The sequence below is a fragment of the Orbicella franksi genome, chromosome 6, assembly GCF_964199315.1.
Source record: "Orbicella franksi chromosome 6, jaOrbFran1.1, whole genome shotgun sequence".
In the NCBI taxonomy this organism is placed as follows: domain Eukaryota; kingdom Metazoa; phylum Cnidaria; class Anthozoa; order Scleractinia; family Merulinidae; genus Orbicella; species Orbicella franksi.
The window spans coordinates 14011656-14027133 of record NC_138150.1 but is presented as its reverse complement, the minus strand read 5'-3'; the positions used below and the strand labels follow the sequence as shown (position 1 = coordinate 14027133).

General features: G+C 38.6%; 2 protein-coding genes across 2 annotated transcripts in view; one reads left to right on the top strand and one right to left on the bottom strand.

Annotated features, from left to right (window-relative positions):
• Window positions 1–726: 726 nt before the first annotated feature.
• Window positions 727–13998, bottom strand: LOC145489649 (luc7-like protein 3). The gene is made up of 9 exons (XM_081468677.1): window positions 13853–13998; window positions 13678–13744; window positions 9203–9242; window positions 7533–7674; window positions 7015–7089; window positions 5124–5219; window positions 4435–4605; window positions 3193–3806; window positions 727–1587 (listed from the first exon to the last, which is right to left on the bottom strand). The coding sequence occupies exons 1-9, from the start codon at window positions 13955–13957 to the stop codon at window positions 1506–1508; spliced, it is 1392 nt and encodes a 463-aa protein (XP_081324803.1). The 5' UTR covers window positions 13958–13998; the 3' UTR covers window positions 727–1505.
• An 84-nt stretch (window positions 13999–14082) lies between these two features.
• LOC145489664 (interferon-inducible double-stranded RNA-dependent protein kinase activator A homolog) overlaps window positions 14083–15478 on the top strand; it is a 7434-nt gene continuing 6038 nt past the window's right edge. Inside the window, exon 1 of the mRNA XM_081468696.1 lies at window positions 14083–14498. Coding sequence (XP_081324822.1) covers window positions 14190–14498 — 309 coding nt within the window. The 5' untranslated portion in view covers window positions 14083–14189. The remainder of the gene's footprint in view (window positions 14499–15478) is intronic.

The following is a 15478-nucleotide window of genomic DNA, read 5'->3' as shown; positions in this document are numbered from 1 at the left end:
TGTATTTTTGCAAAGGGAACAAAAACTAGCCTCGAATAACCGGTAGGTTCGAAAAATAGTGATTCCACTGTATTTGTATTTCCGATTTTGGTTATTTTGTCCGTTGTTCAATTCAGTTAAAGAAGCCAAGTACAACACTGTCAGCATTATACATGCAGAGTATGTGAAACCACGACAGTTTTTTTCTCTTGCCAGAGGTAATTGCTTAGTAAAAACACTTGGGTCAGCTTGCGACGCGTGACCCAGTTCACAAATTTATGTTTGCAAGAAAATGTTGAAGTCAGAGCGAGCGAAGTTCGTTCTATATTGTTAACACAAACGTTGAAGCCAGAGCAAGGGAAGTTCATTTTGTATTGTAAACACAAACGTTGAAGCCAGAGCAAGCGAAGTTCATTCTGTATTGTAAACACAAACGTTGAAGCCAGAGCAAGCGAATTTCATTCTGTACTTGTAAACACAAACTGTTGAAATAAGGATTCGTTAGGATACAGTTTGTAAAAAGCAAAATTTGATTAAAAGTAAAAAAAAAATAGCGGGATGGAGAAAACTAATCCGGGATAAATACAGTGTATCTTCAACGTTGATTTCTATAGACCTTTATATCCCGGTTTTGGAAGCCATCGTAACTGGCAGGCCTAATTTCTGATGCATGTCGCCTACCGGTCAAGATGACTTCCACAATCGTGATACCAAGCGTAACAAAGAAGTCTCACACACACAATTCCAAAGTTTTTGCTTAAGTAAATGGTTTATTTGAGTTTGCGAAACAAAAGTCCTTTACCTGATTTAAAAGTTTACAGTAATTGATGACTTCCAGTTTTCCTAATCAAAACAATTATCCCGGCTCATTCATAAGTACCAAACGAAATCAGCAAGTCTATTCCGGAGTGCGTTACAACCTGATGTTTTCGCAGGATAACACAGACTGTGAACAGTCTCAGCTATTCATCCATCGAGCCGCCATGTTGAATTTCTTGGCCTGTGAAGTTTTCTGTTTTACTTCTCTGTTCGAGATAACGGTTCCATCATCCAACATGGCGGTTTGACGACTGAATAGGAGAAAAAAAAAAAACCACGACAAGCTCCAAACAGTTTCCATCACAGAATGTCAAGCGAGCAAGTAGGCACACTATGAAGTCTAAGAAAAACAGCGCGACTGCTGATAGCCTGTATACAGCGTATCAAATCTTCAGTGGATTAAACAGTGAAGTTTAGAACGATACGAGTACACGTGTGAGCGGTTATCGGCCTTAGTTCACATTTTGCACTACGATGAGGAAGTTTACAATGTGTTTCTAAGTCTCTGTGTATGAATGTTAAATACAACACAACACATTTAAAACCACATAAATGAAATCATTGTAATTGAAACAAAAGATGACTCAATTTTTTTTTAAATTTTACTGAGAACTAACCTATTTGAAATGAAAACTTTTCAGTAAAAAATCGAGAGCTTGCTTTCATTCTCTTGTGAGCTCTGCAGTATGATTTCTTGTACAGGTGCACTACAATGGGGACCTGGATCGTGATCTGCTCTTGCGGGGCGAGGACTCAGTATTTTCACGTCCGTCGTCTTTCTCACGTGACCTGTGAATGACATATGAGGATTAAGGTTTCAAGAAACAGAAATCAAACCATCCTTAGCCATAGTGAAACAAACGGGTCACATTTGAAACTGAAGCGAGGTGCAAAGTTATGTTAACAATCTCTAATGGACGGATTAATCTACAACAAGTCAGTAAGACTGCATTGTCAAGGTGTTTTTAACAGTGATCATTCCCCCGCATAAAAGCACAATGTTAAAACAAAAAGGTTAGCCGATTTAGTAAAGCATGAAAACTGAGAACTGCCCAAAGCTCACAGTGTATACAAAGAGGATGGCGAGACTGAACGTCAGAAGACGGGAGTTCTTCAAATGCCTTGTTACTAACTTTTGTTTGCCTGTGGGCCATTTGGACTGATGAAAAAATAACTAACAAACAATACCCAGCCGGAAATAAAATTCCCCTCTCAAAAGTACAATCAGCTTCCAGTAGCTCCCATGAAAAACTAAACCTCACTTTTCCAAGTTTCCGGAAAAACAAGGCAGATTGAAAAACAAAAATAACAAGTAGCAAAACTTGATAAGAAATAGTTAATACATGTAACTCAAATAAATGTTCAGGAATAAATTACCATATTACGTGTAATTAAAGCGCATTGCGTAATAATGTTTTGGAGAATCATTCCTCTATTTGGCCCTCAGAAAACCCACAGAAATGCGTCACAATACAAGTTATTTCAACACATCATGATCTGAAATACCTGGGAGAATACCTCTTACAAGTTGACGACTTTTTCACACAAGGCTACCTGAGAGGCTGTTCCGCCTGTTGAGAGCGGCCAATGAAACAATTGATCTCCTTGTAACAGGATACTGACTGATTCACTGGAAACGTAAGTTGGTTTAATACGATAAACTGAAGCCTGACCAAAATCGACACAGAAAGCGACAACAATCGGGTACCTTGAATTCCGGTGCTGTGGCGACGGCTCCACTTTCCATGGCCTTTTACAGAAACGTTTGTCTCGATGGACAAAAGAAAGTATGTCTTAAATTGCAACGTTTGCCACTCGATTTGAGAGGCGAAAACGACACTTGTCCGAAGGTTGATCCTTTTTAGTGACGGTCAAAGTTTTAATTCGATTTCACCTCAGCATGAGGAAGAAGACGACAATTTTATTTTCAAAAACATCAAAAATTACCTTACAGGTAGATCCTTGGTTGATGAGCTTGATTGAAAGCAATATTCAACATAACACAAAGAACAATGTGGAAATCTTTGAACGTGTACCTTGCGTTTCCAGTTATCTTGGCGACTGCCGGCTGATATCTGCTGCCATCACTCAGCACAAACAATGAATTGAGGAGAGTGAAATTGAATAATCAAAACAGAATGAGGTACCTCAATCTTTGTTGTTCCGTTCTGCTGTGATGTAGCTTTGAATGCTGCTTAGGTTGCGATCCTCCAATATACGCCATGATAGACATGGTCACCGAGCTGTTTACTGACAGCTCACGGCACATAAACAGCCAGACTCGCTACCCTTACCACAAAAACGTCTTACAGAGTTTGAAACAAACCTTGCTATCAGCGATATCATCATTCCTCGTCACATAATTATGATATGACCTCAAGAGTGAACACTCACCTGCTACGAGACCTGACGGACTTATCTTTCTCCTCCCTATCCGAGCCTTCTTTTTCTTCAGCCATCTTGTCGACTGCAGCTTTTTTCTCGTCTTCCAAGTCATTGTCACTGTCCTTTTCGTCGTTTCTGTCTTCACTTCTGTCTTTTTTGTCATCCTTGTCTCGCCGCCTCTCCTTCTCTTTTGATCGTTCCCGATCTCTGTCTCGATCTCGTTCCCTGTCGCGATCACGGTCCTTATCGCGACGGCGGTCTCTATCCCGATCACGGTCCTTTTCACGGTCACGGTCCCTGTCACGATCGCGGTCACGGTCCCTGTCCCGATCACGATCCCTGTCCCGATCACGATCCCTGTCACGATCACGGTCTCTGTCACGATCACGATCTCTGTCACGATCCCTTCGACGATCACGGTCCCTATCACGATTACGGTCTCTGTCACGTTCACGGTCCCTGTCACGATCCCTCCTGCGGTCACGATCTCTATCACGGTCTTTCCTGCGGTCACGGTCACTGTCACGGCTTCGTTCTGAATCCCTATCCAGCTTTTTATCACCATCTGCATCTTTCTCCACAATGTCTCTGGATTTTGAACGAGATTTCTCACTTCGCTTTTGCTGAAAGAAACAAGAGCTGAATGTTTGCGATGCTACACGGCAGAAGACTCAGCTATAAAACCTATTCTTGTTTGAGTTTTATTGTTCATAATCACTCCACTCCTGTTAGTACGTTGTTACCTCATTCAATAGCTTAGTTCAACCATGGCGGACTAACAGTTTAAGGATTTTTGCCATCACAAAAATGTAAATTGACATCATGTGGCGTGATATGTTTTTTTTAACTGTTTTGTATAGGGTTCATGAACTTACAGTGGACAATATCTATGGTCTCAGACACATATTAACAGCAAGCAGACACCTCACCTAACTTGAACATTGCCAAAAGGGTACCTGGCTACAAACAGAAATAACAACCGCACTTCTTGTCTGTTTTAGTTCAGTAAATTATTTGTTGAAGTGATTTGTTGTTTATTGTCACTCATTCAGATACCATGTTATTGTACGTTCAGGGCTATTTTTTGTCAGCTCAACATGTATATTAAAAGTACAGTTAAAAAGACAATGAGAGATTTTATCCAAGAATCTGGGCAGATAAGGAGAGAGAACAATTATTGTGGTTTGCATCAGAAATTCACCAAATCATTAACTTGGAGTAGTCGCACTGTAAGTCTAAGTCAAGTGATACCTTAAGTTCCTCAATAGTACTCTTGATCTTGGCATAACCCATATGCTGCTTCCCTTGCAAGTGATCATCTACACGCGTCTGTGCATCACCAATGATAAGAAAGGCACCACAAACTTCACAAACTTCCATCTGCTTTTCTTGAGCAGACATCAAATTGAGATCACGTGATTGCTGTAAAACAAAGCAAATGGCATATAAAGTTTCCTTGCATGGTTTTTAATGATTACACTCTGTAACCTTGATTTGGGTTTACTGGCTGAAACTTTGTATTGGGCCTGCTGAAATTCACGTTGTTGTCTCAGCTAATGATTTGGGTTAGAGGTCTAGGAACATGTACTTTTCCCACGTTTTGTTGAAACGTCTCGCAGTTTTTGATTGGTTTCATCATTTGACTGCCACGTTTTAGCTGTGTGGTGCTGCAAAACAATAACTAGAGTGCTGAGTTTGTTTCATGTTAATGCACTGTAGGCCTTCTGAAACTCATGAAACCCAAATACATGTACGACTCTTCAAATATTATTACTTAGATAACACTATAAACATTTTACTACACCTAGCCATTCACCAAAAACAGGTCCAACCAAGGTACAGTATTTCTGAACAAGTACATGTGAAAGTACATTGTATCATTGCTAGACTATTGTAAAGGTTATGATAAACTGTAAAATGTATGACAACTTTTATCTCACCATCTGTAGCATTTCTCGCTCATTTTTCAGCTGATCACACAACTTCATAACACCCTGAGCTTCTTCTACCTTTCCTTCACAGCCCAGTTGTTCAACCTGCAAGTTGCCAAGAATATTGTACTGTACATGTAAAGACAGGATTACAGTGCGGCCAAATTATGATCATCAATAACAGAGAAATATTACTTTGACTTTAAACTTTCCTCCTAAACAAAAATAACCCAAATTAATCTTAGAATACATTATTTTTTGTGACCAATAAAATGTTCAGCATGTTAAGAGCATGGGTAAAATAATTAATGCAACTTCAAGATCTTTGGATGAAACCTTGTTAACAATCGTGTACATGTATATGAGCAAACTCTCTTGGCAGTTCCTGGAGTAGGGTTGATGGAGGAAAGCACAGCTTGTGAAGCATGTCTCAGACTTGTGAAAATTGCCCTTAAAAACCTCCCACCTCCTCTAGGTGAGTAAGATGCCAAATCTTGGCCAATCTATGCGAATACTGCAGACAAAATGTATTTACGCTAGTGATTGTTTCATTTTTCTATGTGAATGATTATAGAATATGCGGTGCTCATCTAATGCACTTGAAAGTTGTTCTCTCAAAAACCACTATCATAATGCGACTCCATTAAAAAAGCTTAGCTTTCGAAAACTTTTTAAAACAGAGGGCAACTAGAATATCTGCACTCTGTTTGTGGGGAATTTCACTTTAAAAATTTGGCTGCAAGTTTTTGAATCACCAAGGACTAGATTGGTAGTTTTTTCTAAACGTTCTTAGGGCTCACCGCTTTGTCTACCTCTCAGTCCTCTCACATTTCCCTTCTTGTGGTGTCACAGAAAAACTTAGAAAAAAAGACTACAAGTACAGTGCAACTCCTTCTAAAGCTCACCCTGTTAATAGTTTTCAACAAAGAAACAGCAGTGTGACAGTGGGTAACATTTTTTTGGTACTATCAAAATTTTTTGGGCACAGTAAAATAATTTTACTGTAATTTATTACACGTGAACTTTTTCACACATTTTCACGAGAGTTTCTTTACCAAGAGTAGATAGAAATATGAAGAACATGTTTTGTTATTTCTTGTAGAAAACAACACAAAGGAAAAAAAGGAAACACCTTGTGTACTTTGATCATCAAAATGTAAATTCCCTTTGCTTGCGACATCATTATGTCAACAGCTCATCATTGCTAGTTCTGTGTTTCTATCAAGTTTTAGCATAAATCTACTAGCGCTCTGATTGGCTACGCTACTCACTATCTATTCTATTGTGGATAGTGAGTAGCGTAGCAGTGTGCGCTTGTTAACAAGGAGATGGCTGCTTCTTTGTGTTTTTGAAGTGTCTGTGAAGAGGATTAAGATCATGTTTCAAACGCCTAGTACATGTAGACTTTTACTAAAAGAATTAGATTATTTGCTCTCGCTTTCTATGCATGATAGTTGAGAAGGGCACAGCCCGAGTCAACTATCACGCGATAGAAGTCTTGAGGTCATAAATTCATAATCCAATTGTTAAATAGAAACATCCTTTTTAACCAATCAGCACAATTATTTTCTTTGGGCTTGCCTTCAATGTTACCAAAACTAACAACAAGAGTGTCCACCCTTCATTTTCACATTAATCAAATTAAACTCAAATTAGACGTCAATTATATCAATTATATGTCATGCCATCATTTGAAATACAACAATGTAACAAGTACCATGCTTTGAACCACGATGACCATATTTTATCAGTGATCATGTAAACAGGGTTCCATGGTACTCATGGTCTAGTATGTGGTACCATCCTTGCCTACACAACAGTGGCATTCATCCAAGAGTTATTAGAAGGTAACACATTAAGGATAAATGCACTCAAGGCATGTACAGTATGTCTTGCTCACCTGTTCTAGCAATGAGTTGATCTTTTCAGTAAGCATTTTGAATTTTTCACTGTCTGGCTTACCACTTGCCAACTCCTATAAAGGAAGAGTGTCAGAGTATTGTTGTTTAAACAATAAACTAGTCAGAGTTACCAGTGCTTATGGAGAACACTGATACAACCAGTGTGCAAAGAATGTCATGTCCAAAACCCAAGGCTAGTGGATTTTGCAATCGGGCTAGTGGATTCTGTTCTTTACTTGCCTGACCGTTGAGTGAAGTTTCTTCGAACATTTTAGAGAAATTCCAATCATAGAAGTACCCCAACAGATCAAATTTTGGGGGCTAATGAGAATAATGTTCAGAGTAGTACATAATAGTTGCAGCTTGTCTGGAGCCTAAAAATTAGTTTTCTTTGCAGGTTGCACAAGGTCAATGGGTTATAGCAGATGAAAGGAATGTAGGCCTAATGTCTAGTGCCCTGGATTTTTAAATCTGGCCATCACACACTCAACAAGAGAGTATTTTTGACAATACTGACCTTCTCTTCTTCGGCACGGCTGAGATTGAGTCTGGCATGCCCTCTTCTTATTCGTCTGTCAACGTCAGCCATAATGTTTTGGAGATACCTCAAAAATTCTTCTTCATATCTCATTTTTTTGTAGCGACTACTTGCCTCATATCTAATTCAATTGACAGAGAAACAAGAAAAAAGAATGTGACAAGTAGTTTTAAGGCAATGATTAGCAACAAGTTACAGTAAAACAAAAAAAACAGAATTCGCTGAGGTCTCTGAATCCAAACACTGTGACTGAATTCAGTGCGACATATTCATAGTTTAAGATTTAGCTAGCTGTGAAAACACCACAAATTGAGCTTAATACAATACAAGCCAACTTGTGAAAGCCTTTGTTAATAAAATTATAGAGATCACGATAAAGATTATCAAAAGTCATCCTAAAAATATGTACAGTGAAAGTTGCTTTTAATTCAGAATTAAATCAAGAGTTAAGTTTGACCTTAACCTCAACAGCCTATCAAGCATAATCAGCTGCAACAGGTGTTATGGGTTACAGCCCTGGACTGGTTGTTCAAAGCCTGATTAAGGTGGCGGAACACAGTTTTCACGCGCGCTTTTGCTGATGCAATTCAGTGCGCGCACAAGGATTGCAAAAAAAAAACATGCCATCAATAGAGCGATCATTTTATTTACTCAACACCTGCAGCATCTGTGCTATTGTTCTCTATTATTGAACGCAGTGTATTGATGACTTTAGTCTTTCATCACAAAGATATGTTAGACAAGGTAACGATGCAAAGAACCCAGCAATTCCCAGCTTTTTCTTCGTTACCGAAAGAACCCAGTTAAATGCAGCGCATGCGTAGTAAGTCAAAAAATTGCGATTCAATGGAAATTTGCACTCTCGGAAATACGCCAATTTCTCAAGAACCACTCATTAGAATTTCACGAAATTTGGCACGAAAATACTTTAGGAAATAAGTAACTGGAGTATTGAAAATAACTGAACTTTAACAAAGGAAATTCTAGATATTCCAGTGAACCTTCAACAAGGGATAATTAAAGATCTCTCTGTTAAATTAGTAGCAAGTGGTGTTAAATTGTGAGAATCATTACAAGCTTGTTGCATGCAAATTATAAAGAAAATCTAATGACTAGATTTTCTACAAATAAACAAAACCGATTTTAAAGGCCTGTTTATTTATATTCATGTTGCCATGGCAACGGCACATACGTCAGCTTAACCATCCAAAAAACCAAAGTTTGTGTTGTTAACTTTCTTGCTGCCATTTTTGGCGACTGTGAGATCAAGGGTTTTAGAGAAAAAGGTGAATGAAATACAGGTATCAAAAACTGTGTTCAGCCACCTTAAGCAAACTTTGGATTAGCGAGAATTTTGATTTCAGTTTTGTAACTTTTCGGTGAGGTTTTCTGTTTATAATGTCTGCCCTTCAGTTTTGAGCTTGAATGAGCTCAAACTACGCAAAACGTGAGCAGTAAAAAACATTTTTATGCAAAAAATTAATACTTTGGTCAACTTTGAATCCTGGGTTAGCATTAACCAGCTTTTGAGCAACCCGGCCCTGGTGATGATACTGAAAGGTTCAATTCTACACGAGTAAAAAAACCTGTTGAACATTAATTCATAGAAATGTTTACAAGTACACTTCAGTGCATTGTGAATCACTTACTCTTTTCTCAATCTTTCATCGTGTGCCTTTTCACAAGGTCCTGCAACAAAACAGGATTATTAACAGGGCTTGAAATAGCGACTCATTGGTCACCAATGCAACCAAAAAACGAGTGAGATATTAAGAACTGGTTGCCAGTTCAAGGTTCGACATCTCCGCAAGCCCAGTTGCCTGAGGCTAGCCTGAGGCTAGCCCAAGGCTAGTAAAAATTTGGTCGGACTAGTAAAAAACCACGTTTAATAGCCCGCTGGCTAGTAGAAAAATTGAAAGAGATTATATTAATTAGTTTACTCGAGTTCACAGTTGATTAAAAAAACAAGAAAGTTTAAATTGTAATGATAATACCAATAGAGAAGGCATAAACCTATCATGTTCTGGTGTCTTTTTTTGTCTTGCTTGTCGATCGCACTTGAAGCGATTGAAAGATGGAGCAATTTTTGACAAATTGCCAGGCACCACCATGTAAAAAGGGGAAAAGAGCTGAAACTGAAAGTACCAGTAAACAGGAAAGCGAGCACTCAGAGAAAGAGAACTTTTAATCCATCATGGAAAGAAAGTTTTCCATGGCTTGACTACTATGTCATAAACAAAGCAAAATGTTCTGCTTTGTCTCCAGAAGGTATGATTGCTTAAGTTCTTTCTGTGTTTCTTTCTGTGTTTATTATCTGCTTTACAGCTCTGAGATGTCCTTAAGATGTTTTTTTGGGGGGCTTCGAACAGTAATCTCTTCTCCCATAATCACTCTAAATTTTCAGTGCGGCATGAGAGTAATACAACCAGTGACGTCACTAGGCTGTTTTGGCCACACCAAAATGGCCGCCAATTTTGGGCTTAACCAGCCAACTTCAACCAACGGCTGAAAAAGCAGTTTTCGCTTACCGTATGCGAAAAAAAAGTTTGCAGTGTTTCCAAGTAAGGTTGAAACTTTATTACTAAGCAAAAATCTCACATACAAAAATTTCGTTTCAGTGGCACTTTAAGGACATCTCAGAGCTGTAAAGCAGATAATAACAGTAGCCTTAGACATGAAGAGGTGGAGAGTTGATCCTGGAGCTTTTCAGGCTATTTTATTGGATATTTCCAGGATATTTCATATAAGCAAGCAAACAAGTGTGAGTTCTTAAATCACAAAATGATCTGGACACTCGGTCAAATGGCCAGCACTCAATTAAACAATATCTATGCCCATAAAGTAAAAAAGACATGAAAACAAGAGAAGGTGGCTTTTGAAAATATTATCCAGAGTGCTGCTGCATGAATCGCAGCAACAACGCTTCGAGTTTTCGAGTCACTTCGCTTCGAGGAAACTGGATGCTTTGTCAGTTTCACTGCGGACAAGATTGTGCTACAGTGACCTTTAGTCCAGTTCTATCTGCTACATCCTACAAGTTATCACAACAGCAACAATTCAAGGAACCCTCTTCTCTCATATGGAGGTAGCAAATTTAAAACTATAATGGTAAACTAAGCTGCCATGACCCTACAAGTATATTTTCAGGAAACGAGAGAAAGCGTGACAATGTCGGCGGCAAAAGGTCATATATGCAAATTAGTTCAAATTCCGTTTAATAAACCTTCGATCTAAAGGAGTGTAAACTAGTGACGTTTTAATGCACTGCTTTGAACTTGGATACTATTAAATGAAGATCATAGACATAAGTATGCGCTAAAGAACTCAAAGTAATCCATCAGCCGTGAAATATTGCAATTGGGAGATACGTGTAAAAGGGAAGCGAAATTCCCGCTCTGTTTACACTGATACAACAACTTTCACTTATTAGTATCATAAAAAGATGCCCTCTGTGTGCAAAGAAGTACTCGACTCAAAGCTTGTGAGCCATTAATAACTTCCTGATTGTGCGGATGGCTGATGCACTTACCACTTTTAATGCAGTAAAGTTGCTGAGGATATATTCGAACCTTGTTATAGACTTAAGATAAATGTGAGAATCCATATTTCAGAACCAGGCTGAAAACAGATGATGATATATCGTGTTTAGGCTTCAGGACGTGATATAAAAGTTGCCACACTCGTCTTTGAAGTCTCCAATCGAGTACTCAAGATGTTCAATAAGTCTACTGAGCTGTTCAAATCTGTAGCATTTATTTTGGTGAATCTACACTCTTTGGCGCCCTCCAACATTTATAATGTGTATTTCCTCAGGCTGTCAAGGCTGGACAGAAATTACAAGGTAGAAAACTAGTAGGCATCAACAATATGAAGAATAAACTTGAATAAATCTAGTGAAAACAAGAGAAAATCTATAGCGCTTCCTGCGTGAATACAACCAGTGATGTCACAAGGTCCTTTAACTCGGTTCCAGAGCCCGGACACAGTTTTGCTCCAAAAAGTCGATTTCAGCAGCTAAGAAAAGTACTTTCTCTTGGGATTTGACAGAAATAAAGCATGTTTGAAACTATAGATTGGGCTAACAAAAGTGAGTATGAAAATTTCGTTTCAGTAGCACTTTAAGGACGTTCGCGCTAATTGTTTCTGCACATCCTTACCGTACATGCAATTTCACATGCCACGTCATGCATGAGCGTGCACGCTAAGCAATAAAATGACCAATGATAGGGCAGATGGCCACTGCTATAGCTTTGCCTGGAATTAACGATCTTGGACATTTGGTGACCCCTTTTTTCTTTCCAGAAACAGATTTTATTTACAATTATCTCCACATTGTCCAAAAATGAACAAAAAATCAATGCAGGAAGTTAAAAAAAATTCAAGATTTCTGTCTATGGGAAATCAAATCCTGCCATCTTGCGGCTGCAAGACGCATGAAACTATGGTTGCTAAATGCAAACTTGTTCTTTAAGGAACCTCAGGAGTTGACTAAATTCACTTAATAGGTCCACTTAAACAATATTTGGCAGAGAACATTTCACTTCAAAGATCTGTAATTGCGACAGTTTTGGGCTTACAGACACTGTGGCCTCATTCGCTAATGAAGCCCGATTTTTTCAGATTTATGGTGTTCTTCCGGGCATGTTCTTTCCAAAACGAAGTCACTGACCCCCCATTTTTTTTTACATTTCTGACATAATTAACACATCATCTTACAGTGGTAAAAGTCTCAGAAAAAAATCAATGTTGGAAAATTTTCACACAAACATCCCTAATCGCTGACTTGGGTCACTATGTTTGATACGGCAGCTTTTTTTAAGAGGTGTTGTGGACCAACCAAACAACATGTGTATGGAGCCTGGGATGACTACCAACCATGTCACAGAGAAGGGGACTAAATCCAATATGTCTGTTGACCACTCAAAACCTTAAGTCCCATCCGAACTATGCCAGAGGAATTTGAAAACATAGGTTTCGCTCTGAAAATACATCAAATGTTTTCTGTCCATACTACACTGGAGGAATTTAAAAATGCAACAATCACTGGTCATTTTGGATGTGTGTTTAAAGAAAACTTGGTCATGGATTACCATGAGTACATCATTTTCAAAAACTCCATTTTTAAAATTTTTCTGTCCACAAGAAAACAAAAAGCCTGCATTTTCAAATTCCTCTGGTTAGAAGAGAGCTTTCAAAAAGCTTAGTTTCCATGGGGAAACTGAGGAGAGAAAGTTGCTTGCCCGAGAGGAAAATATACTTGTCCTGCACAAGCGGACAGGGTTTTTTTTAGCCCTGTTTAGCCTATAAAAGTGATAATATTTTTGGCCATTGCATCCACCAATCCATAACTGTGAGCTTTCTCAATGTGAGTAGGTTCTCCTTTCTCTTTGTGTAGTGATCTTTACATGAACTGCTAATTATTTTGCTGGTCTTTCGACTGCTTTTTATGCCACTACCACAGCTAAATCATAGATGACGAGCACAGAAGGAAGCCAAACATTGTAGCAAGTTGATCTTTCCTTGGCAGACAATCTCCATTTGAACGTATCATTTCTCATTCAACATAACAATCACAGCCAAATAACCACGTAAATAAAAAACATGGATATCAAGAAAGCTCCCTCCAAAGGCTAAATGCGTTTGGCCTTGAGATCGCAAGGATACAATTAGATAAACAGTAACACCTTGAAGATAAGTTTATGTATAACAGAAAATGCGGCAGATGGAGTGCTTGCCTGCAATGGCTCATGCTTGATTGTCGCACTTCAACTCCAACAACCCATTCTTTCTTTTAAATGGGTCATTGAGCCACAAATGACAAAATTCTGGTGGGCACACTGTCTAAATAAAATCGCTTAAAACTACCTTTAATTTGGATGTGGTAAAAAGCAGGAACTACAGAATACGGGGCCATTTTTGAAAGATACTTTCATATTTCATGGCACAAAGAAGTAGTAGGGGATACATAGCTACAACAAGAGGTGAAATGAGTAAAGGGGCCATCTAAGCGCTTATTTAGTAATTGGCAATCATGGCGGATCCGCGAGACAGTACCTAGACAGCTCAAGGTTCCTTCCCAACAACATAAATTAAAAAGAGTTTCTGCTACTATATTTATACTTACCCAGGTCAGATCTTGTATTGACAAAAAGCTGAGATGGGCAGAATCCACAAAGGAAGTGTTTGCAAACCTTCAAAGAATTTTCAATGTAAGAGACGAAGATATCAAATCAGAAGGATTGAACCAAAATATAGGGCAAAAGTAACTTGCAGTAAGCCATACGCTTAGTTATAAATACCTGAGGATCTGACCAATGCAATGCAGTCTTTTTTTCATTGGGGGCTCGATTTCTATCGACCCCCATTAACTCATCCAACAACGCGGCCGCCGAGAGCATCGACATCTTGTCAGCTTCGCACACGAGTCAGGGAAGGAATATCCCGACATCCTTTGAGCTATCAACGAGTCGGTTTTATGAGAGCTTGGGTACTAGGACAGCCTGTTCAATATTATCGATTTTTCCCGGAATATCAACGTAATGCGTTTAAACTTATTTTATGGGTGCGTTCGTTGTAATTCAAGCAATTTGTTTTCAAAGGCTCATTGAGAAAGAGGGACATTTTTCAGTCTGAATAATGGAAGATAGCAAATTACGTGAGATTAACGAAATTGTATCATCTCCCGAAAACATCGCGAAAAACTCTGTAAGCCTTTTATTGGAAGCTGCTTCTCAAGTTGGAGAGACGGTAACCTTTAATTTTGTCGATGAATTGGGGCTTTCAAGTACGAAACTCTTCATATGTGAGGTCAAAGTTGGACGTCTGACGAAATGCAGAGGATCAGGACACAATAAAAAAATGGCCAAAGTAAAGGCTGCTGACCAAGCTTTAGAACTTATCAGAGGCAGAACTGTTGGCAGTACAAATTTACCCGTAAAATCCAAGGTGAGAACACTATAGTTTCGAAGCAAGCGTAGAATTTCTCGCAGACAAAAGGCAATCCACCGTAGGAAAAAAGGTGGCGGCTGTACAGTTTACCACAATACCTTGCGAATCTAACACAGCCTATAAGACACAAAGAAAGCAAAATTTTTACAATATTTGTCCTTGTACTAAGGACGTTGTGTATGCTAGGTTTGAAGATTTTATAGCTCTTCTGTGCGTTTTTATGAACATTGTTAAGGTTTTCGTGTGCTAAGAACTATGGATAAATGTACCACTCACCATCTTTTTTCCTATGGAGGATTAAGCACAGTCTGCATATGAGCCAAGTGGCCAATCAGGCCAGCACTTATCTCTCTGGTTTCTGTAACATGAAGCGATTAGGACTATTTCTACACCCCCCACCCCTGATGAGATACTGGTACATCACAGGGTTACTTCGCAGCATTAAATTTAGCAGTATCCATTTATATACGTGGGTGGTGAGTAGCACTTTGAGAGTAGTGTATTGCCCAAGAATGTACTTCGCAATGTTCCCAGTCAAGGAAAATTTGTGGCAAATTCCTGGAAATTTAACATTTTCTTCTAGTTCCTTGGAAAACTCCTTTTTCCTCACCTACTCCTGGAAAACTCCTGGAATTTTGATGTTGGTGTTAACAAAACAAATTAAGATGGCATCTTTTACCTTTTCAATATAACACTTGGTAAGTTAGTTGCTTGGAAACCTTTTTAATTGCACTAATACAATAAAAATTATAAATTCCAGGTAATGGAAACTCCTTATTTGCATCTTAGAAAACTCTTTGAACTCAACCATCATTGACGATGGTGCCTACTAAATACAAAGGTATTTTTGCCAAATTAGGACCATATGGAAAAAAAGTAGATCTTAGCAGGGGCTATTGGAATCCAAAAAGAAAACTTGTGCTAGCCACTCATTTTTCTGTGATAATTAACCTTGAATCTTAAATAAGAATGCTGAC

Coding starts and splice junctions, on each gene's coding strand:
- LOC145489649 (XM_081468677.1), bottom strand. CDS start 13,957: ATGTCGATGCTCTCGGCGGCCGCGTTGTTGGATGAGTTAATGGGGGTC. Junction 13,745..13,852: donor TGCATTGGTCAGATCCTCAG/GTATTTATAACT, acceptor AATTCTTTGAAG/GTTTGCAAACACTTCCTTTG. Junction 3,807..4,434: donor GTACTATTGAGGAACTTAAG/GTATCACTTGAC, acceptor TGTTTCTTTCAG/CAAAAGCGAAGTGAGAAATC.